This window comes from Cygnus olor, chromosome 2 (genome assembly GCF_009769625.2).
Source record: "Cygnus olor isolate bCygOlo1 chromosome 2, bCygOlo1.pri.v2, whole genome shotgun sequence".
In the NCBI taxonomy this organism is placed as follows: Eukaryota; Metazoa; Chordata; class Aves; order Anseriformes; family Anatidae; genus Cygnus; species Cygnus olor.
This window is the reverse complement of record NC_049170.1, coordinates 94,408,892-94,432,695: the sequence shown is the minus strand read 5'-3', so window position 1 is coordinate 94,432,695 and position 23,804 is coordinate 94,408,892. Positions and strand designations below refer to the sequence as shown.

Here is a 23,804-nt window from a genome sequence, read left to right as displayed (position 1 = left end):
GAAATATGGAGCCCCCGCTCGGCTCTCAGGCTGCAGCGGGGCGCAGGGGCGCCCCCGGCCCCGCAGCGCGGCCAGCGGGGAGCCCCTGTGCAGAGGTGCCCCCTCGGTGGGCTGCATGAAGCGGCCGCTCTCCCTGAAACCTCCTCGGTAGCTCGGGGAGGGGGGGAGAGCGAACGAAGCCGCCTCTCTGCTGCAGGTAGCAGCCGGGTTGAGGCGGTGGTCCTGTGGGATTGCTAGGCGTTTCGGCGTGCACCCAGGCGAGAACGTGCCTCACCGAAATGACTTAAATAGAGCTCACTCTGCAGCTGCTGGTAGCACTTCCCGGCTGTGCTACGGGGAAGCCCCCGTCCTGAAACTCTGGGAGGGCGAGAGGATCGGGGAGCTGGTAACCGCCGTCCGAGCGGGCACCTGCGGCCCCGGGGGATGCACGGCACGGCACGGCACGGCTGTGAGGGCAGCCCCTGCCCTCACCAGCATGGGGAAGGAGGGAGCCGGGGGCTTCGCTCAGTAGAGACAGCGGGGTCCCCGGGGACAGGCGGTAGCGAGCGGTCGCCCAGCGGGTCTTTATCCGGCCCGCGCCGTAACCCCTTCAGCTGGCCCGGGAGGGAGGTAAGGATGCACAACTGCTGGCGTTATGAGGACAAAAAAAAATAAGGAAAAAAAGGCAAGCAACTAAAGAAAAAAAAAATCATATTGAAGTTTTGCAGGAGATCCTGCTCTAGAGATAGTGAGGTTCCCCAAGGACGAAGTGCCGAACATCGATGCGTGGGAATCCTCAGTGTCCGGAGGCTAACCAGATCTGGAGGCCCCCCCCGCGGAGGACGTTGCGGCCTTTCTGGCTGGAGTCAAGGCGGGCAGGCTCCCCCCCGGCCCGGCTGAGCTCGGGCCGGGGCCGGCACCTCGGGCTGCCCCCGCGCCGGGCCAGGAGACGGCGCCTCCCGCAGCCCACAGAGGGCGCTGCGAGCCTGCCCATAAAGCCTGCCCAAAACCTGCCCAAAGCTTGGCTCTGCTCGGCGCCGCTCGGTACCGCACTGGCGGCGGACAGGGAGCGGGAGTGCACCCGCACCTGCGCTCCCTTGCTCTCCGCAAAGCCCCTTCTTAACGTTTCTACGCCGCGAAGTGATCCCTTTTCCCCTTCTCTCAAGCCAGCTTGGCACCGCCCTGTTCGCTTAGCCTGGCAGGGCGGTCCTGTGCGCTCCGTCAATGCCAGCTCTGAGCGAAAGGTGCCAGTTTGGGACGGCCAAGCGGGCAGCGGGGGGCCCGATCCGGCCCGCGCCGCGAATTTGGGAATCTTTTGCTTTGGAAATAAGATGAAAGAGAGAGGAATTTGGTCAAGTTTACACTGGCACTGTTCTGACGCGCTGCTTGGATTTACAGGCGTGAAGTGGGTTTTTTTGTTTGTTTGTTTTTTGTTTTTGTTTTTGTTTTCCAGGACGTTTTCTCTCTTCCTTTCCCCCACTGAAATCTGAGTTATTATGGTTTCTTTAAAACTGTAATATACTGTCTTGTTGGAAACGATAGCAAACGCATGGCTGCCTGCGACTGAGGAAAAAGCAAACAACTAAAAGCCAGAAAGCAAACTAACCGATGCTATGCTAGAAACCGCAGGATGTCAAAATGGGACCCTTTTCAGAAAGACAGCGAGCTGAACGTTTCAGTCCTCTAGCCAGCCCGCACAAATCTACCTAGCCTGATCTATTTCTCTGATCCATCTTAAAAACGCAAAACCAGAAGTCCACCGCCTCCACTGCTTCGTCAACAGATCTCTAAGTGATAGTTTCCCTAGACCCGTCTTTACTTGCGCTGATTGTGCAGCTAAATCAAGATCAATATTCTGATCTCTGACAAGATTTTTATTAATATTTTATTGGAAAATCTCATCTTGTTTCCGACAAGTCCTGGTTTGAGGTTGGTTCGGTTTGGGTAGGGCGTCACCACATTATTTCTTAATGACTTTCCCAGCTGCTTCTTTCCATTTTCCACCATCAACAACCATCTGGTATCTTATTAGCACCTCAATGCTCATTTAGTGTTCTCATTTAGGAGGAAAAAAAGAAGTAAACACTCAAAATATTACACATTTTAACGGACCGTCTTTGGAAGATTAATGCCTTTATAAACAGATAGATTGTCTTAGCCCCTTTTTAACCATCAAATCGGAATCTGAGTACTTTCTTCTGGGAAGTGCCAGAGCTGCCATTTCTCCGTGCTAAGATTGTGCTTAATCTCACACGTGAAACTCTTTCATCGTCACGTTTCCTCTGTATTTATTGAAAGAGTAAATCGTTACAAATTATGTCCTAATCCAATATTTTTCAGCTTTGGTCAGAATGTATGCTAAAGCACTAAACCTTCTGATCCAGTGTGGTAACTGGTCTGGACAGCAAAGTTATACAACTAGGGAACTTCTCCCTTTCATTTTCAAGAATGTATTTTATAACATAAGTGGAAGTCAAATCCATTTATATGCAGAAAAAAATGGATAGTACAGGACACATCTGATTCATCACAATTGAAAAAGAACAACCTTAATTTCACTACTCAAGAACTAGCTTCACTCAGCTTCTTAAATTTACTTGTATGAAAGGGAAGGTCGCAGTTTGCTTTTGATAAAATAGCCAGAAGAGTCCTTAAAAGCTTGGATTTGATATAGTAAATTTCATTTACCTGAAGGCAAACACTCTTGACATTTTAGAAAGTAATTATAAATGTTTGAATAGATTTGCAATATATTTTTGAGATCTGCAGCAACAGAAAATACATACCTGAAGAGCTCATAATTTCATTTAGTTTATTAGACAAAAATATATGATTTAGACAAGTTTTGCTGACGCGCTATTTACAATCTGAAATCACTCTATATACAGAAAAAACACAAACACATGGGAAACATTTACCAAACAAATAACCCAAGAATGGTTAGAATAACACGATTTGAAATGGTACTATGAAGAAGGGGATCCATCTACAGATTTGTGTAATCGCGTTTATGGATTTGCACCACCTTATTGCAAAAAGAGATTGATGGGAGTCGTTTATATCATTTCCTTTTTTTTTTTTCTCTGTCCTTAATACCAGTCTCTGTATTTTTTTTTTCAGCAAACCATTTAATCAAGCAGAAGGGAGAGCTGTTAAAATTCTCGGTGTTCCCTCTTGCTGAGCCAAAGAGCTGCAGGGGGGAAGGGAGGAAGGAAAAAAAAAAAAAAAAAAAAAAAAGACGTAACAATCTTTCAGTTAAAAAAAAAGAGAATCCTTTCCTATAATCGCCTGTCTATTGCTATAATATCCCACTATTAGTTAACTGCACAGAAATCTTTGTCAGTAGTGTAATTAACACAAGATCTTTGAGGTCTGTTAAGTTTTAGAAAAGTTAAAGTCTGGCTACGTACAATTGTAATTTAGCCTAACTTTGAAAAGATTACAGCAACTTCTATGTTGTTCTTGTTTTCTGTATGTAGTATTATGGTGCTGATTAGGTGTTATAATTAGTCTTTATTATTCAAACACTCTGTTTTCGCATAAGTAACATTCCTTCAGTGAAAACAAACAAACAAACTCACTTGTCACGGACAGGCTGTAAGGGCGATTTGAGCTGCTGAGGTGGGGATTCAGTTCTTGGTACATTTTCTCTTTCTAGAAGGAGACAGAAAACAAGAGAAAAAATTAGAATAAAACCAACAAAATCTGTACAGTGTGCATAAAATTCACCTCCCTCTGCCCCACTTGTTAGGACACGTGTAGGTGTAAGTGTTTGCATGTGCATGCATACGTACTACACAAGTGCATGGTTGTATTCACTTATTTTCAATATTTAAGGAGTACACAAGCTTTTCTTGCCACGTTTTGGTCCATCATTGACCATCAGGAAGGAGGGAAGAAAAGCAAATCTCAAAGAGTATGCTTTGCAGCCCTATCCTGTCATTCTTAAATTGTCTAATGGGCATATAGGGTGAGAATGTAATAGCCCAGATGAAATGGACTTAATGCATACAACCAACGTGCTGCAAGTAAAATTCAACGCTAGGCTATACTGTCAGTAACACCGTTAAAAGCAGTCAGTTACACCGGGGCTGAATCTGACACCATCCCTCGAGAAGTTGGTGTGCATGTGGTGGGGCGGAGGGAAGACGGCTGCCTGGGGCATTACCTAGGTGTCTGGGACTGGTCCTCTCTGAAGGTTTTTCACTACTTAGGGCTCCCAGGGTTGCTGTTAAAACAGAAGGCTGTTGCTGGGCCTGGAGGTGGTGGTTGTGGTGAGCAGCGTGGTGGTGATTTACTCCCAAAAAGGACCTCACATTTAGCAGGGAACTCTGTGTGAGGAAAGCCCCATTTGTCCAGTTGTGAAATTTGCCAATCTGGCACGTGTAGAGTCCATGGCTGGGGAGAAAAGCAGGATGCTGTATCTGTGGAGAAGTGTGGTTAACCTGGGGAGGAGGGGGTGGAGGGGGGGAGGATTTCAGGCCACTATCAGGGCTGGTTGCCGTCTCTGCCAAAGACCAAATCTTGGGTTTGCTGTGAGATGGCATCTGCAAATTGCTCTGTCCCCCGGGACTGATGATTCGCGTGCTGTTGTCAGAGGCCTCCTTCACCATGGCCAGCGCGTCTTTGGGTTTCAGCCCTTCAGACCCTGACAGTGCCAAATCCTTGTCTTTTTCCAAGTGATCCTCTTCACTGCTTTGTCTCAGGAGCTCAGGCTTCTCCTCCTCTTCCTCGTTGCTCTGCTCCCCGTCGTTCTCATCGATTTTGTCTATGTCTATGCTCTCCAGGTCGATCTCCTCATCGTCTTCATTCTTCTCGGGGTCCCCCTCATTGTCACTGCCAAAGAGGTTGGCATCTTCTTGGTCCTTACTCCGGGATCCCCAGGTCACCTTGTTCTCCTTCTTGAGCCGCCGGCGGGCATTGGCGAACCAAGTGGAGACCTGGGTGAGGGTCATCTTGGTGATGATGGCCAGCATGATCTTCTCACCCTTGGTGGGATAGGGGTTCTTGCGGTGCTCATTGAGCCAGGCCTTGAGGGTGCTGGTGCTTTCCCGGGTGGCATTTTTGGGTCGCCCTGGGTCCCCGTACTGGAACTGTCCATAGGGATAATAGCCGGGGGCAGTGTGGGCAGCAAAGGTAGCAGGGTGGACACCAGGATTATCTTTCAGCTCATACTGGGAGCCCTGCAACACATTCAGACAAACGGAGAGGAAAAAGCACATCAGTTATCTCGTTAACGTCTCTAACAGACCTGAATAGGCTACTCGGGGAGCCGGAATACGCCTTTGAGCGGTGCAGAGGGGCTTCACAGTCAAATTCGGCCCTCCCTGCTCCAGGCTCTTCACATTTAGATCAAGCAGAGGAATTCCCAAATGATCCCCCCTTCTTGAAGAGAAAGGAAAGGAGAGGGACTCAGCTGGGGTCTGCCAGACATAATGCGTGTTTTCTCCCCAAACCAAATCAACCAAATCTAATCAAACAGTGGGAATGCAGCAAGTTCACACTCGCCTCGATGAGACAATTTACTGTGCGCTCGAAAATATCAGGCAGAGAAAGCAGGTACTACACCAGAGTTACCAACTAATGCCTGCGCACAACGTTGCGTTTATCTGCAAAATATCCAGGAGGATATTACAGATGTATTCAGAGCATTCTTATTTGGCCCCAGATCTGCCTTTAAAAGGAGTTGGCGTGAGATGAGGCTGGGGAGACGAATGCACAACTTCAGCGCGAATACAATTCTCATGTGAGAGGTTTTCCACACACAAGCCTCCCCCCCAGCACACACACAAATAATACTCCGGGATTCTGGTGTAAAATATTAACTTTCAAGTGTTACAAGAGCCTTTAAACTCTGGAATGCAGGATGATCCGTGTACTGTAGAATATGTATATGCAGATGTTTTATCTCATAAGTTTTACTTTGATCTGCGCAGAGCAAACACAAATTGTTTACAAGCGTTTAGAGACGGTGATTTATTTGCAATCAATATTCTTTTTATCATCAGTAGTAAAACACAGCAAGTCAAATTATCCCATCAGGTGTTTTGCTAAATAACATTTTATCTTTCTAGCAAGCTCATTAGGCCTCATTATTACTGCAAATAGCCCAGATATTAACTTAATATTTTAGATCTTCATTTCCAAATGCTCGGAATCGTAGAATTTATCTCAAAATATCACCATCGCGGTGAATTACGGTAATAAAACACCAGGACACCTTTGCAAGTAGGAAAGGAAACTGTTGCTGAGTATCTAATATTTAAAGCCGTTTTCTTTCTTTCCTTTTTTTTCCTCCCTACTACAGTGTCGCTTTCTTCTAGTCGAGAAATATACTCATAGTATTAATCTTGCGAAATTTTATGTCAGCCTTAAAAATGAACCTCTCAAAAATGTCACCAGAGAAACTAATCTAACTTTGTCAAACATTTATAAACGAACGTGTATTTGAATTTCAGAGGCAAAGCTTATACATAGGGAGAAGCCCGATGCAATTTTTATAATGTGTTACAGTGTAGGCTTTCTGCACCCCCTTTATTCCGTTGTCTTTTGTTATTGTTGCTGAAATGATATTATTTCAGTGATCTCTGCTGGGAATTCTTTTGAAGAAGCCACTTGTAAATCACTCATTGCTTCTGTGTCAACTTTTACTGCGTTTCCAAAATCAAGGTTAAAAAAGTAGGGAACGCGTGCTGTTAAAACTGCCTTCGTAGGAAATGTTTGCAGCACAAAATGAGACGCTTTCAGGCGCTGACCCTTGTTCAACAGCTTATCTGCCTGCCTGCCTGCACGTATACATGTACATGTATCAAAAACCCCTCCAAGTTATGCCTTGCATGCACCTAGTTACAAATATTCACACTTTTATGTTTCAGGGGAGAGAAAGAGGGGCATTGAGAAATAAAGTGGAACCTATTCGTACCGCCGCTGAGAAATTTGCGGACACGAAAAGAAAACGTTTCAGCGACAGCAGAGATGAAAAACAGTTAGTATAAAAGATGTTTCACTTTTTACCGATTACATTCTGACGGGGATAAAAAAAAATGCGAGGAGAACTACGGTAACAGTAATTTGATTTAGGGGTAATGCCAATGTGCCTTTCTGCCCCGACACGGATAATGGGAAGTGGATGCCCTCCTTCGCTGGATGCAAATTCGGTCTACGATACTCGCCATAATCAGAGTGGGAAAAGTTCAGGGAACTGAGCGGACTGTTTTTAAAGCATAAAGAAAATGCCCGAAAATAAACGGACGTAGCGGCTACCTAGACCGCACTTTGGCCTTTCGGGGGGAACCCGGGGCGGAAGAAAAAGACCCGACGAGAAGAGCAGCGGGCTGGAGAGCCCACCGAGACAGCAGCACCACCAGTACCGCCCGTCCCCAACCGCAACAACAACAACAAGAAATAGCCGAGTTTCTAGGGCGCAGGATCCCTGCTTTCACCCTCCGAGAAGCAAAACTCGGAGGAGTTTTGCCCGGCGGCGGCAGCGGGGCCGACCTGCGCCCCATTCCCAGCTCCTGCCGCGCTCTCCGCGGCCTCCAGCCACCCCGCAGAGCTCGGACCTCAGCCCCCCGCAGCCTCCCCCTGCCTCCATCGGCGGCCCGGCGGCCCGAAGGGACGCGGGGGAATTGGGTATAGGAAGGTGGGGGGAGGAAGGAAGGAAGGATGCGCGGCGGTGCTCACTCACCATTTGGGAGAAGAGGCCGAGGTCGGCGGTGTAGGGCAGGAAGGCGCTGTAGTTGGGGGCGCTGTAGGGACTCGCGTACATGCCCAGCACCGAGGTGACAGCGGCCGAGCCGCTGCCCAGCTCGGCACCCGCCGGCCGGCCCGAAGCGGCGGCGGCGGCGGCTGCGGCGGCGGCGGCGGCGGCCAGCACCCCGGGCCGGTCGCTCCCGTACACCGCCTGGCTGGCGCTGAGATACTGCGGGTAGCCCAGCTGGGGGAAGGACATCTCCGGGGCGCGGGCACAGCGGCGGCGGCGGCACTGGCGGCGGCGGCGGTAGAAGCGGCAGAAATATAATAAAAAAAAAAAAGGGGGGGTTGGGGGGGGAGGGGGAGGAATTAGGAAAAAAAAAAAAAAAAAAAAAAGAAAAGGGGAGGAGGGAGACTTGAACAGCCGGGGAGGGGAGAGGAACAAACCCGGGCTTCTTTGGATCTCTCTTTCTTTCTCTGTCTCTCTCTCTGTCTCTCTCTCTTTTTTTCTTTTTTTTTCCTTCGCCCCCCCCTCCCCCCCCTCTTTACTGGAGTCAGGCAGGGCGAGAGAACAGAAATCGAGCCGGTAATTTTCTTTTTTCGTTCTGATTTCTTTCTGTCAGAGAGATATTGCAACCTAGGTGTGGAGGAGGAGGAGGAGGAGTGTGGAAGGATTCAGTGGGGTGTCTTTCCTCAAATCTCGGCTCTTCTGTGCTCCTAAATCCCTTAGATGTGATCTGATCAACAATTGAGCTCCAACTGATGTGTCTGCCCTTAGGTCCTAGGCTGATCTTTCAGATACAATTTGAAGTTGATGTTTTGATTGGCATCCACTTGAGCTGCAAGCACCGCCCCGCGCCCCCGCCAACCCCCCCGGTGCAGCACGTGGTGCGCAGCTCAGCCCGGGCCACTTTCCTCCTGGCGTGCGTGTGCGTGTGTGTGTGCGTGTGTGTGTGTGTGTGTGTGTGCGCGTGTGTCCGCGCAGCTGCTGTGCTGTGCTGTGTGTGTATTTAATGTTTAGCAATGGGCTCCTTTCAGAAAAGCCCCCACTGCTGTATGACAACCTGTCTACACGATTTTACAGCTGTCCAACATTGGGGTTTTGCTGTTTCGCAGCCTTAGTCTGTCCCCTTTTAACAAAAACAACTGCGGTGCCGGCTTTTTCCACCTTTAGCATTGAGTCCCCCTTGTCGTCGTTGGACTCGGGAGCAAACGAGAGTGGGCGTGAGAGAAAAAGGGGACTCTGTAGACAGGCGACTTGTAACAATTTACTACTAAAAAAAAAAAAAAAAAAAAAAAGAGCAACCTCCCCACCACCTAACCAGATAAATAAATAAATAAATGCTAACTATGTCTAGCGACCCACAAAGCCAAGCACACACACAACTTTGCTGAAAAGTCAAAAGGCTCCTAGCTGTTCTTCACAGAAATCTTTATTTAAAAATAAAAGGAAAAAAGAAAAAAAAAAAAAAAAAGGACCCGCAACGATTCCCTCCGCCCTTCCTTCCCCTCTCTCCTCCTCATGCCCCGCCGACCGACTAACGCTCGGGGGCAATTCTCAGAGGCAATTCTCAGAGGCATCGCGCCAATCCTCGGGATGTCGGCGATAAATAATCCCGCAAACGGACAGGGGCGACGTGGATGCCGAGGGGCACCGAAGCCCCCAAGCCCTCGCCCCTGAGCCGAGGGGTCCTGGCGGGCTTGTGTGGACTGTCACAACTTCCAAACCGCCCCTTTCAGCGGGGACCAAGGGAAATGTTGGGGTGGGGGGAGGTACAAGGACCCAAACGGTCTGTTGCCACCATCGTCATTAAGAGCAGCGATTAGCGGCAGGGCTGTTTTTTTCTTCCTCTCCCCCCTTGCCCCTGAGAGGCGGGTGGAAGGTGCAGCGGGAGACAAAGGACCCCTCTGCGAAGGACCGCGGGACTCGGCCGCCTCGGAGGAAATGACTTGTCACCGTGACCTGCCCGGGATGTCCCCAGCTCCCTCGACGTGGCCGGGCTCGCCCCGGTCCGGTCGGGGGTGGCGGCTCCTCCAACTCCTCTTTCCCTGCCTCAAGGGGCCGGCACGGCGCAGGGCCGCTGCTTTTTGGGATGCGAGTGTTTGGCTGGGGGCGAGGGGGGAGCGAAGGGGAGGGGAGGGAGAAAGCGAAGAAGGGGGGCGCGGGTGTCTCTGTCCTTTTTTTCCCCAAGCCCGGGGCAGGAGCCAGCTCCGAGGGTCGGCGCCCCTCCGTGGGCTTCGCGCCCGCTCCGAGCGTGGGGGTCAGCCCCACGGCGGGGGTCCCGCGGGGAGCCCCTGCCGCCCCCCAAAGCCTCCTTGGGGCGGCTGTAAGCACGGCCAGCCCTGCCCGCCCCGCGCTTCGGGAATCCTCTCCAACCCTGACAGTTGGATCAACTTCCTTCCCCTATCACTTGGAAGCAGTGATCTCTGCCCTCCTTATGGCGAAAAGGGAGAGGAGGACCCCCCCATACGCCCCCCTCCCCGCGCTCCCCCGGCTCCAAAATCTCACCCTGCGAGCAGGAGAGCGACCCTCAGTCAAAAATCCACGGCCATGACAAAGCTTGAGTGGGGCTTGGAAACTGCCGCGGTGTTTTGCGAAGGGAAGTGTCACGTTACAAGGGCTGCAGGTAAATAAAGGTGGGATAAGGCACCGACGCTGCTGAAATCTTCTTAGCGCTTTAGATCTGGGCGGAATGTGTATCCAGAAAAAAGGTTTCCACTTGGAGGCTTAAGAAATGTGAGTCACCCCCTCCCCCAGCCGCCCCCATCCCGCTCAGATCGGTTCAAGAAAAAAAAAAAATGCCCCTCTTGCTTTTTTATCAGCGCAGCATCTTTTTTTCGGGGCGAACTTTGCTATTGTTCGCCTTGCGTGGAAATAAATCAAATAAACAACAAGAAAAAAAAAAGAAAAGTACGGGTTACCTGGAACGGTGGTTTGGAAACAGGACAAAATGGGAAGGGAAAAATTAAGAGAGAAAAAAAAAAGAAGGAAACGCGCCGTGGAGGGGGAAAGTTGCAGGGCTGGGAGGAGAGCTTTGTTTCTCATCTGCAAAGTTCCCGTCGCGAGGATGAGCAGGGTCCTGCGAGAGCCATTAATTATGCACAATTCTGATCAGTAAATGCGAATTCCTCACCACGTAATTCCCGCTCCTGTATTGGACATTGCCCATTTTTCTGACAGTTTATTAAGTCACTTTAGCATGCAACCTTTCAAAGCCCTTTTAAATTTTTTTCCTCCGTGTGAAAGTAAGGGGGACCAGAGCTGCTACACTAAGCTACTTAGCTTGAAAATCAGTTTAGTGAAGGTTTGGGAGATCTTGGGTTTATTTCCCCCATACAAGACCTATAGCAGGAGCTTAATCAGGAAAGTGCGGAAAGAACGAAAGTGTACGGAAAATTACAAACGTCATCGTCAGCTGCCAGAAGCACCAGGAAAATCTTTCCCTAAACCCTAAACAGTCCAAAAGATTGGTGTGATCACCGGCCCCCCTCCTCACCCATAAACTAGCTTGAAATTTTAAAGAGGTTGAATAAAACAGTGTTTTCGGAAAAGTCTTTTTAAACGTAATTCGGGGAAAAAAAAATATTTAACGTCTCTTTTTTGTACTCTTTTTTTATTTTTTTTTTATTTTTTTTTTCCGAGACCTGTGCTGTGGTTTTTCAAATGTCTCCTTAACTTTCGGCAAAATCTAACAAAAAGGAACGCGGTGCCAACTCATTAGCCGAACAGCGCTTTTAAAACGCTGAAGAGTCACGTAGCAAGGAAGGAATTGAGTTCAGAGTGAAAAACAGAGTCACCTTTCCACTGGAGAGCGGATGTGCATCTGAAAACAAGCGGGAGAGAAATATATAGCAGCGCTGGGTATAATGTGATTATACCTAAGGTAATCGCTTAAAATAAATTGTATACAGTTTAAAGCAAATCGACCTAAATGGCCACGCTCGCATAATTCAGAGATCATTGGGCAGATAAACTTCTCCTTAAACAGCCTTTCCGGAGAAGGAGTTTGCTAAGACAGTGTGATCCTTCCAGTTTCTTAAGGCGATGCATCCACTGCCAAGAGATTTTCTTTTTATTATTAAGAAGTCAGTTTAGATAGGTGTCCGATAAGAAATGCAAATCCAGACATAGGGGTCGCTGCTTGGCCGAATTTTAACTAAAGGCTGGTTCTGCAGGAATTGACTAAAGGGTATGTTTGCAAAGAGGATATGTGAAGCTTTAACACTGACTCTACTGAAAAATGAAGTCAGTGATTTTGATCTGCTCCAGATGTCCTAAGAGTGGATATTGCAGTGCTGGGAATCCGCACCAAATATCTGAGGGCACTGATGGTAATCAACACAACACATCAGCCAGGGGGGACTGGCAATTGTGATAACCTGCTGCAAATGTGCAGGGCTGGAGATGGCAGTGATAAACCGCTGAAAATATCTTCAAATGGAGATGACAGAGATGTTGAAAGGAGACACCTAACTATGGGAAGAATAAGATACTAAGCAGAGCACACTTTGAGAATGGAGTTCAGATGTTTATTAGGTTACAGTTCACCCGTGTGATTTCCACAGAGATGCACGCATTTGTGCACTATATCTGCATACAGATACACGTGTGCCTAGCAAAACTCGGGGTTTATGCGGCGTTGATAATAAGATCTACCAAAAGAAAGGGAGGCTTAATCGCTAAAGCGCCTTGTTTGTGGCTCGAGAAGAAGAAAAGTTTTCATTTAATTCTGTGACTGCTTTGAAACACCCTGGCAACTATTTCTTCTGCAAATCCTCTCTTGATTTTTAGCTCGAACCGGTAATAAGACGAAGAAATTTAAGATGATCTCTTTAGTTAATAGTCTGCGTCAATGGTCTTTCCTGTGGAAAGAACGTGAAGGGGAAAAAAAAAAAAAAAAAAAAAAAAAGCCTACCAAAAATAGATTATCCTTACGATGCTAATTTTCTCACTGTTCTTACCACGTAGTTACACTGCCTTTTTTTCTTACTTTTTTTTTTTTTTTGTTAATGTATAATTTTAAAATAACTGTACCATGTTAAGTATCAATCCTATACATTCTAATGATACATCTGTGCAGGACTGAATCTATTAATTTAATATATCTTGCCTAGCTTATAATTATGCACCGACTGTCGACTATTTGGATCAGTTGACCGAGTTTTCATTAAGTGCATTATATCTGATCTAGCATGGGGTCGCGATGTATTTTACGGCTTGCACTTTTTGGGGTGTGTGTAGCGCTGCTCCCGCTCTGCACTACCGCCGTGCTCGTTTCCTCTCGCTGGTCTCCCGCTGCCAGGCCCTGTCTTCCCCGAGCGTCCGTCCCGAGCGCTTCTCATCAGCCCTGATTTATGAGCCTTGTTAAACACTCATTATTACTTTGCACCTTTTTCCAGCAGGGTCTGGGAAACAACCCCACTTTGTGACAACAGGGCATGTGTCAAACAATTATAGGCGGAGAGGCGATGTATCTCTGCAGCGCCAGGTTCCCCCTCCTCCCCTTCACACACAATCTGATGAACAATTCTGTGGGAGAGAAAAATAAAAAATAATAAAAAAATCTCACTCTTTTAGTAAATTTAATTCACAACAACAACAGTCTTCAGACCTCTGACCGTGCAAACGAATGTTTTGGTCTGTCCAAACAAATCCAAAGTTGCAGTCAGGGATACCTGGCCAATCCCCTAAATGCGAGCACGTAGGTATGTATAACGCCGGGAGGAATCGTAGTCTGATCAGCGGAAGCATTTGACTGTATTCAAGGTAACAGCTAATAAGGCGTTTACTAGGCTTATGTTATTCAGAGAGAGGGGACATTAACAAAAGAAATTTCCCTCTCTCTCTATTTTAGCAAATTAAGAGAAATTGATTTTTTCCCCAAGTATTCTGGCAGTGACTTTTTATTAAACCTTTATCTCAGTCCACCTCGGTTGCAACTTGTACTTATTTCTGAATGCGAATGCATAGATGTTTCCTTCCTTAGCTGTTTTGCAAATGATTTGTTAAAGCTATGCACACAGGCCTATATAAACAAGCTGACAGATCTATAGAATGAATCTTCTACTTCTCTGTCCATCCGTCTGTCTACCTACCTATGAATATTTTATGGATCTGAACTTAATTAACAAAATAATTTCCATTTTGTCTCTGAAATGATCAACGGCAATTATGTGAGATTTTAAAGGTTTATAATTTTATGTCACCAGACTGTTGCTTGGGGGCAGAGGCACAATTGCCGTGCCAGCTGCAGTTGTATTTATTTGTTTTTCTGTCTTGTTCCTGTAGGGCTGCATTATGCAGTTTTTAATTAGTTTGTGCTTGTATTTCACCCGTCCCAAATCAATGCCATCCTGGAGCAATGCAATGTAAATTCCTGCAGTACAGGTGTAGCTGCTAGCTCTGGAACACTAGGAAACTCATGTCTTACAAATGAAAGCAGTGAATGCCATTCAGCCAAACTGTCAGCTTTAAACAGCCAAGAGGAAGGAGATCAAAGCAGAGAGCAGGAACTTCTACTCTCCAGATTAGTCTTTATGGTTTGAACGCCTAACGCTATTAAAGGGAACCAGGACATAGAGCACATCGTTGGCTACAAAGTTACTTCTAATTTTGCTGAAGTCCTGCCTTATTTTGGCCAATGTAAGCCTTCAGAGCATTTCAAGATGCACTGTTTCCTTTGAGGCCTAGTAGCTACTCATCTGAAATTATGCAGAACTAATACCTTCAGAGGCACACTTCTGTTTGTGCGCATATTTATATAACTTATCGCCTTTTGAAAGATAATTTTGATTTCCTCCTAGGTTCCACAAAGTCTTTTAATAGAACTCGCAGCAATAAAACCTGAAATTCTAGTATCTCCAGACATGAAAAGTCCCTTTATGTTGTGTTTGGTGTCTCTTCTTTCTTGAAATGACCTCTGTATGATGGTGAATAAATCTATTATTCCAGTCACTGGGGAATTCTTTTAAAGCTTTTTTTTTTTTTTTTTTTTTTTTTTTTTTCAAGAATAAGAGATCGTTCATCTTTAACTAGGCCACATAGAAATTATGATTCAACAGCAGTGTATATTTAATTAGAGTAATCTCACTTGAATTTAATTACCTAATGAATTATTTGTTTAAAAGGTAAAAAGGCTTGTTTGCCAAGTACAGTGCATCCCACAGATAAGAACTTCCGTTATAAGAACATTAATATTAAAAAAAAAAAACATTTTGCGCTTTTATATTTTAACTCTTTGGTTCAGCCAGCCGTGGGCGAGCCCGCTGTGGCCAGGGTTCCCACCCTCTCCCTCGGGCTTTCCGCAGTGAGCCCCGCACAAGTAACCCGCGTAAGTAACGCGCACCACCGCGCCGCGGCGGGTGGGGAGCAGGGATGGAGAATCGGGACTCGGGCGGCTCCGCAGGGGGAATTTCGAAGCGAAAAGCCGGCGCCGGCGGGACTCGACGAGCGGCGGCGGGGACTCCCGGCTGCCGCCGGGGAGCGGGGAGACTGCACACCGCCTGGCTCCGCGGGTGCGGAGCTGCTCCGCGGGGCGGCTCTGCCCCATCCGCAGGGCTGTGCGCACCAGAGGTCCTGGTCGGGAAGGTGTCAGATCTGCAAAACTGTCGCCTTCTTCCTTTTTTTTTTTTTTTTTTCCCTCTTTCTCCCCCTTTTCCCCAGTCTTGTGGTCTGTGCAGTTGATGACAATCCTTTGATTATTTATGATTCTTCATCCGAGACAGCAAAAAACTGGCTAGCCTCTACCCTTGACCTTTCTCCTCCGTCCCCAAGTTTTCCAGCTACTGCATTGTTTGTTTCCAAGACACTACGCACGCAGTGGTGAACTGCAACACTTGTTAGAAGATTCGTCGGAAAGCACCATAGCTCGGGGATTATGTGCCTCATAATAATAATAATAATAATAATAAAATTCAATAGAGGGAAGCTTTCCTTGATGCGTTCTACTGAGCTGCAGGTCCCTACAATTTTTATTGTTATTTTCTCCTCCTTCTTCCACAGCGCTTGGCCATAGGACCCCTCGAAAGGAGCTACCAGTCGCTCAGACCCGGCATTTTCGGGCCCTCCTCTCCCCAGCACAGCGAGCCCGTCCGCTGGGCCTGCACCGGAGGGCGGGGAGCAGTGGGGGGGTCGGCCCGGCCTCTCCTTTCCCCCCAATGCTCTAGCACCACGCAGGAAGCTCGATCGCTTTCAGAATAGGGCATTAAGCCTTATCCCTGGAGGTGTCCAAGGTGACCACGGGATGACAAACAAGATGGGGGTATTTGTCCCTCCTGCCTACTAAACATTTCCGCGTGGGAAGCACCGGCAAGAGGGAGAGTGGAAAGCCTCGGGAAAAGAGGGTGAAAGAAGAAGCAAGCTTTAAACCAAGCTTCAACACTATTGAGGCACTGGTTCGAGCTAGGACACACAATCTTGCCTGGGGTCCCCAAGAGGTGACACCGAAGCTCCCATTCGGGGGGTCCGGCAGCGGAGGAGCGCACCACCAATGAGCCCACAGGTGCACAGCGGCGCGAATCAGCCAGAAAAAGTACCCAGACCGAGGCGAAGCTGGGACATTTCCCCGCCGTCCAAAGCATCCAAGCCGCATGCTCTCCCTCCCGAGGGCAGGGGGCTCCGCCGGGAGGACCGCGCATCCCCGGCCCCCGCCGCGCCGGGTTGCGGCCGGCCGCTGTCCCCCTCTCCGCTGCCGGGCAGGATGTGTCCTACCGGTCACACGGCGAGGGTGGCGGGGGTGGTGGGAGCCGTGTGCCCCCAGAGCCCCACTACCGTCGGGGGACGGTGCGGAGCTTGCGCGCACCACCGCGCAGCACCCTCGGTGGGGTCGTGCGCCCGTTCCCACGTCGGCGCTTTGAATGAAAGGTGGGCTCGCTGCAGGTTCCACCCCGGCTGGCCGGAGTGCTGCAGACATGCCTGCTCAAGTCCTCAGTCAATTGCGCTTAATTACTGCCCAGTGGAGCTGTGCTCGGCCTCAGCCAGAGCGGTTGTGTGGAAGCCCGGAGAGCCCCTCTCGGGTCGTGGCTCATGCTCGGTGATATGGAGATGCGCTGGATGTAAGGCAGGAACAGAGTGGTGGAGGCGATCCTCAGTCTTCTCCTTTCTCTGTCTTCTCCAGTTCTGGGGTACTCTAACTCCTGTCACGATTTGGGGAGTTTTGCTGAAGAAAAGCAGCTTTATGCACAGGATGCACAAACTAATGGGACCATGGCAGTAGTAGAGCTTACCCACTGACCAGCATCTCAACTCATACTTCTGGTTTTGGATCTAAAGTTTATTTCACGCTTTCAAGTAACTATGTCAGGTCCTGAACCCAAGAGTAGTCCCATGTTCTGTTATATATGGTGTACTGATTAAAAAAAAAAAAATCTCACAATTATATTAAAAATATCTAAGGTATTCCAAGCTGGTACTGCAGTTATTTTAAGGTCTTAAAGCAAAATTATTATCATCTCTCACTACTTAGATGCACATAAATGGATCTGTCTCCTCTACTGTGTGTTCTTTGCACACCGTATTGTTAAAATCAGCTGGCAATTCCACTTAAATTTTTGTAATGACTGTAAGATGTTATGAGCACTATAGATCTGTGGGTCTGGCATTTTAAATCTTGAGGGACTGTGCTTTTCTTAAAGTTATGAGTGCAGCAGTAACAGCACATCTACATAGTATAGCTTACTCCATTTGTTTTGATAATCAAATACATATATTAACAGATCATGTTTGGCTGTATGTATTTATTCTTTCCCCCTTTGGAAAAATGTATGCATTTCCACTGTACTATTACTGACAAAATGCAGCACTACAATTTAAATCATGTAGTTATGGTAGTACAAACTATTAAATAAATCTTAAACTGGAACTTGAACTAAAATTCTTCACAAAAAATCCTTGGATTCCTTTTAATATTCTATAAACAACATAATTTACAATGTTATTCTACCTCTTCTATAGTTTTCTTCTAACATTTCAGCATTAGTAGCGTTGGTGTATTTTCTTTCTTTGTTTTGCTTTCTTTTTTCTTAGATGTATAGTCATTCTTTTTGCTAATATACTTGACTTATGCATCCACCGATGTGTGCTGCATTTTAATGGTGACTTTGTTTTATCCAATAATACTTTTTAATAAGACTGTTTTAATTTTATTTTAAGGACAGGTATAAGGTGTTGTTCTGTTTTTTAGTGACAAAGACCTGGGCAAGACTGAAAGACCTACACTTAAACCAGAATATGCCTTTTTATACATTTATACATTTACATGTATTTTTGTATAGGCTTAAAATTGAAATTAGCTTTTCTATTTGGCTTCTTTCCTCTACATTAATATGTTTAAGTCCATGAAGTCTGTATCTCTTTCATATTTGCTTTCCAATAACACAAAAGCATATTTAAATGGCAACTTGGTTTGAACTTGGACTGTATGAATCAGCACTAGTCCATCAAAACAATTTCATTGGGACAGCAGTGAGACCAGAAATAAGGGGATTTAAAAATAATAGCAATCAAATGAAAATACTTTTACAGCATTGTGAGAAAAATCCTTCATATTTGGTGCTTAGAACAAATATTGACTAGTGGACCAAGAAAACAGTTTTTCTTATCAAGAAATTTAATCATTGTCCTCTGATGAATTAATGGTCTAGATGCTCTGAGAAACAGGAAACTAGACTGTTCAATTTTATTTATTTATTTATTAGGACAAGGTTTCTATAGTAGTGAAATCACAGTGGCAATGAGTAGAACTTAATGTGCAGTCACAGTCTGCATCATTGCATCATTGTACTTTACAAAGCAGCACAGAGTTTATTTTATTGATTCATTGCATTTTCTTTAAATTTTATTTCTTAAAACTACTGTTCCTCATCTCATATGTTTCATTTTATTTAAGCATGGTACTTCTCTGCCACAGGCAGGAATTTTTAGGATTTTGCCTGGGGTTGGGAACACTTGAATAATAATGATAGCCTCACATCCAGTGTTAATTTTCATGCATAACTAGGCTGCTTCAATTTACAAGACAGTATGGATAGATAGATATGTGGCAGTCATTTTTTTTTCCACGTGTATTCTACTGTTTCTTCATATGTTTTGCATTGTTCACAGACAAGATAAATTTTAGAAGTCTAAGTCATGATGTTCAGAGACTTACAGACATTATTAACAGTAAGGAATTATGAACATTTATAAACACAACAGGCCCAAATTAAGACCCTCAGTTTAGCAGCTGTAAGCTTTTTGAGGTTAATTACTGCATGCAAAGAGAAAACATGCAAGGAACTATGTGCTTCATATATTCTTAACCCCAAGTTAAAGAGGTTACCAATGGACTAAAATATCAGTAAGCTTGAGTATAGGTAATAGAACTTGGACTGAGTTTTTTGTTGTGTTCACCTCTATCCATAAGTTCAAATGCATAACACCTGGATGCTTTTGGAACACCCTGGGATACTCAAATAAAGTCAGATATAAATGTATATATATATATATATATATATAAACATAGCAGTTTTTTTTTTTGAACGTTACAAAAGTAAAAGGCTGTATACTGCAGAACTGGGCTGATAACAGGAAGGAAAATATTTGCTTTTGGTCCACCTTTTATTTCTTTCCTCAGCTCAACCTCATGGGTGTCAGAGAGTTAGATAGTAATGTGATCATTCTGTTGTTCACAGGTATGTTCTCTTTTCTCTTTCTCACCTTGTCTCAGAGCAACAAGTGCAAGCATTTGCAGTAGCTCATACTGCACTTGCATCGTTGTTGCAATTGCACTGAGAACACTGTTTCCATAAACATTTCTCTACTAACCTAAATAATTCTACTGCTTCATGGAAACAGTCTTGGTGTAGTTGCATTGATAACAGTAGATACTGCCAGTGTAACTCACAATAATCTCACAATCCTTACTAAGCCCGCTCTGTGAAATTTCCTTCTGCTTCACATTATTTACTTGTTCTACTTGCTGTTTCATACAGTGATGAATTCCAGTTCAGTTAGTTCAAATAAAATCATCTCTCAGTATATTGATTGGTTCTCTGACTAATCCCCACTTCATGAGTCTATCTTGGAACCTGTTGGAAAGCTTCTCCACAATGCAGTGCTACTGACTGAAATTTGATGAACTAATTTCTGTGTTAATATGGTTTCCACCTACATAGAGGTTTGCTGTGGCTTTCTTACTTACAAATTTATGCACTCTTTTAAACCATGGTAAGTCTGTAGGTATAAAAAGGACTTCTCTAACAGAAACTGAACTATTTACTGTAAGATTGTGTTCAAGATTTTTCGCCATCTCATTTCCACTGCTGTTTTGTTTGCTTGTCTGCTTTTGTTGTGTACTTGTGACAGAATTCTGTCTTGAAGTCCTGAGAGAAGGACACCCAAATTAGTTTCATTCAATGTGGCACAGAAGTGGAAGAATAGCCCTTCCTGGGGGAAGAAGCAACACCGTGTTGAGAAAGCTGTTGGATCCCTTGTTTCCACTGACCAATAGAGCTACTAATAGTGTTACTATAGTGGAATTAACTCATACACATATGATTTTGAACACTTTCATATTGTATTATCACTGCTGTTTAGCTTTACTTGAAATTTATTCATGGGAAAGAGTAGAAATGAAGGAATATATATATATATATAAAAGAATATATATACATATATATATATATATATATAAAAGAAAATAAAAAGCATTTAACACCAGCTAAAGAATGTCTTCAGCTAACTGGAAAAGTCTATGGGACAAGAAGAGATGTAATCAAAGATGTGGAAAGACAGCTGGAGACACTGCAAGGACCACTCTCTAGTTCAGGCATTGAAGCGGAGAAGTGAAGTTCAAGGTAGGTGGACCACTGGCTGACCTACAAGATTCCAAGGATACAAGATAGAGGTACAAAGCTCTCCTGGGAGACAGTTATGAGTGGGGATCCCCAGCAGTTCATGGGGGAACCTATGCTGTTTCTTATCAAACTAGAAGCTAGGATAGAGTGTACCCTTAGCAAAGTTTGCAGGTCACACCACATTAAGTGGGAGTGGCTCTTTCATTGGAAGGCAGGCTGTTATTCATAAGGACATTATCAGGCTGGAGAAAGAGTCCAGCAGGGATCTCAGGAGGTTCAACACAGGAGAATGCAGAATCCTAGCCCTGGTATGGGAAGACATCCTACTTCCATCCAGGCTTGGCCTCAACTCGTTGAAAAGCAACTTTGTGAAAAATGACCTGAGGACCCCAGTGAACAACAGGGGTAACAGAACCAGCAGTGAGCCACTGTTGTAGTGATGAAGATCAACTGTATACTCAGTAACAGTGTAAGTGTAGACAGCAGGTAGAAGGAAGTGACTCTTCTACTCTACATTGCACTTGTGAGATCCCATATGAAGAGTTTTCCAGTGTAAAATAGGTATTGGCATACATCCGTCAGTGTAGTTGAGGGCTACCAAGATGATCAGAAGCTTAGTGCACATGACAAGGAGAGTCTGGGAAAATTGTCTTTTTTCTGCCAAGAACAGGTTAATGGGAAATCTTATCGATGGATTTGGGTAATTATTGGTAAGGTGCAATAAAGATGGAAACACTCTTTTTAGAGGTGGCAGAATGAGAATGAGAAGACACTGGAACAAGTGACCAGAGAGACTAAGGACTCACCTTCCTTGAAGATATTCAGAACTCAGCTGGACAGGGCCCACAGGAATCTGACGTAGTTGGATCATTTTGAGAGGAGGGTGGAACTAGATGACCTTGAGAGGAATTTTCCAACCAAAGTTATTGTATGATTTTGTAGCAGTTGAACTCATTGCACTGTAAAAGTGCAGTTAACATCCCTGTCCATATTACAGGGCCTTTTGGGGAAGTCAACAACATATATGACAGTAATACATATGCCTATAACACATCAATTGTATTGACTACAGATACATTTATTTCATAACTTTGGAGTGTCTTTAGAATACAGTGTGTAATAGCATTGATACTTTTCTCTTTTATGAGAGCATAGTAGAGCTTATATATAGCCATAATAGCCAAGAAGATGTTGTCTGATACAGTGAACAATCCATATTAGCAAGCTAGTGAGATCTGCCAGGTGCTGTGCCATCTTTATCAGAAAGCCATTTCTATGTCCAGGAAAGAGTGAAGAGGAAGGAGAAAAGAACTGACTAAGACGTGAGGTATAGTCATCCAAGTGATGGCTTTCCTATCCAACTGATGCTTTAATGGCCTGCTCCAGTGGATATACAAGAAGTAAACTTTCCTGCAGATGTGCAGGATAGCACTGTAAGAAAGTAGATCCACCAGTTATTACCGTGCTCTCTACTTCCAAGTATAATATTTCTAAGCACACACTTAAAAATGGGATGTAAGAAAAAGAACTCTTTCTAGCATAATAGCTTTTGTCTATGGTCAGGATAACACTATCTGTCTCTCTTGGCTTGCAGTGTCCTAGAAGAACCTCATGGCCCATTCCAAGGTTAAGCTCCTTTGTCATTTGTTACGAAATAACGAAGGGCAAAGTCACTGAATATAAAAGTGCACAGAGGGGTGATGGGAGCAAGAATGACTTTAAATGTTTTTTGTAGTGTTGAAATCGGAGTGTTCTCTGACCTTTCTTTATCCTAATTATTGTTTATGAAAGAACAAGTGCTGCTAAATATACATATATATATACACTCTTACTTGTGGAATTAACCATACTTACCTGTCTTTCTGAAATACTTCATAATTTAGTAATTTTTTTAAGTAATGGTATTCACAGAACATAATTTACAGTAATTCCTTTATTCTTTCTTTTTCTAACTAATAATCGTCTTTGTAATAAGTAATAGAATCATGAACTGAACACAACTGTACCCGTAAGTGTCCAAAACATTCATATTTGTCTTTTGTTTCTGTACGAATCCAAAACAAAGTTAATCTGATCAACAGGGATCAATAGAAAAGTGAGTGAAGATTCTTATTTCTTTGAAGCCAGTGAAGGCAATGAAATAATCCTCCTAAACAATGAAAGCCTTTAATTGAGTCTTGAACACTGAAAGGCATTGTGAAGTGGGATTTGCAGTGTTTCTGGTTTTAATTTAAACTGTATAAGCAGATGCAGTAACGGAAGGTGAATTGCTCTTATTACATTGTTGCAAAACTGTAAGACAAAAAAACAGAAAAGTCCCACACCTGATTTATCAATTATCGGAACAGTAAAAACTGTCTTAAAAGAGCTAGTTTTTCCATCTGTCCTCTCTTCCCTCCCCTTCCTTTCACTTCTTTCCAGTTTTAATACATCTATCTCCTCCCTTTCTTTGTGATTTCCTCAGATCTACAAGATCTAAAGGACAACTATGTATTTGGGATTGTGCATCTATGTAAGCTGATGATTTCCGGAAGCCAAGCCAGACAGTTCTTCAGTCTTCTGCAACTTGGTGCCTTCATCTAAAACACTGACAGCAGCCCAGACCGCTGAAGGCCATTCCATAAATTTACCAGGTTGAGGAGTATGCTAGATGATGTGAAGCAGGTTTACCACCATGAACCACAGGAAGTACATCAGGTGAAGAATGGCCAAGCATGGTCACACAGCCAGCAGGGCAGAGTCTTGCCAACCGGGGCTCCCTCCCACAGTTCCCAGGAAAGGGGAGCAAGACATGCCTGGCGATGGCAGTGAGGGTCAAGGGAGAGTCCAGATCATCAGGCAAGACCATGGTTATGAGGCAGGTTCCAGGTCAAGACAGGAAAGTAAGTCAGCAAAGCAGGATCAGGTCTGGCAGTAACCAGGGTTGCAGTCAGCCTGGTGACCATTGGACAGATTCACAGTAAGGAAAGCAGCTCTGAAGTCAAACTGGGAAGTCAGTCATAGAATTACAGAATCAGGATGGCTTGGGTTGGAAGGGACCTTAAAGACTAACTCCAATCCCTCTGCCATGAGCAGGGATACCTCCCACTAGATCAGATTGCCCAGGGCCTTGTCCATCGTGGTCTTGGGATAGGAAATCCTCAACCTCTCTAGGCAGTGCTTCACCATCCTCTGAGTGAAGAATTTCCTCCTAACCTGTACTATAAATCTCCCCTCTTTTAGTTTAAAAACATTCCCCCTTGTCTTGTCATTATCTGCCCAAGAAAAAGTTGCTCTCCATCTTTTTTTATAAGCCCCCT

General features: G+C 45.2%; 1 protein-coding gene across 1 annotated transcript; it reads right to left on the bottom strand.

Moving 5' to 3' along the window:
• Positions 1-3,061: 3,061 nt before the first annotated feature.
• Positions 3,062-8,006, bottom strand: IRX1 (iroquois homeobox 1). Its single transcript, XM_040549153.1, has 4 exons — positions 7,667-8,006; positions 4,148-5,162; positions 3,561-3,633; positions 3,062-3,169 (listed from the first exon to the last, which is right to left on the bottom strand). The coding sequence occupies exons 1-4, from the start codon at positions 7,928-7,930 to the stop codon at positions 3,112-3,114; spliced, it is 1,410 nt and encodes a 469-aa protein (XP_040405087.1). The 5' UTR covers positions 7,931-8,006; the 3' UTR covers positions 3,062-3,111.
• Between the last annotated feature and the right edge of the window lie 15,798 nt (positions 8,007-23,804).

Bases quoted from the DNA above. Each gene is read 5' to 3' on its own strand.
- IRX1 (XM_040549153.1), bottom strand. From the start codon at position 7,930: ATGTCCTTCCCCCAGCTGGGCTACCCGCAGTATCTCAGCGCCAGCCAG. The intron at 3,634-4,147 runs GTAATGCCCCAG...GTCTCCTTCTAG, and splicing joins GACCAGTCCCAGACACCTAG to AAAGAGAAAATGTACCAAGA. The intron at 3,170-3,560 runs GTGAGTTTGTTT...TCCCCCCTGCAG, and splicing joins TTACAGCCTGTCCGTGACAA to CTCTTTGGCTCAGCAAGAGG.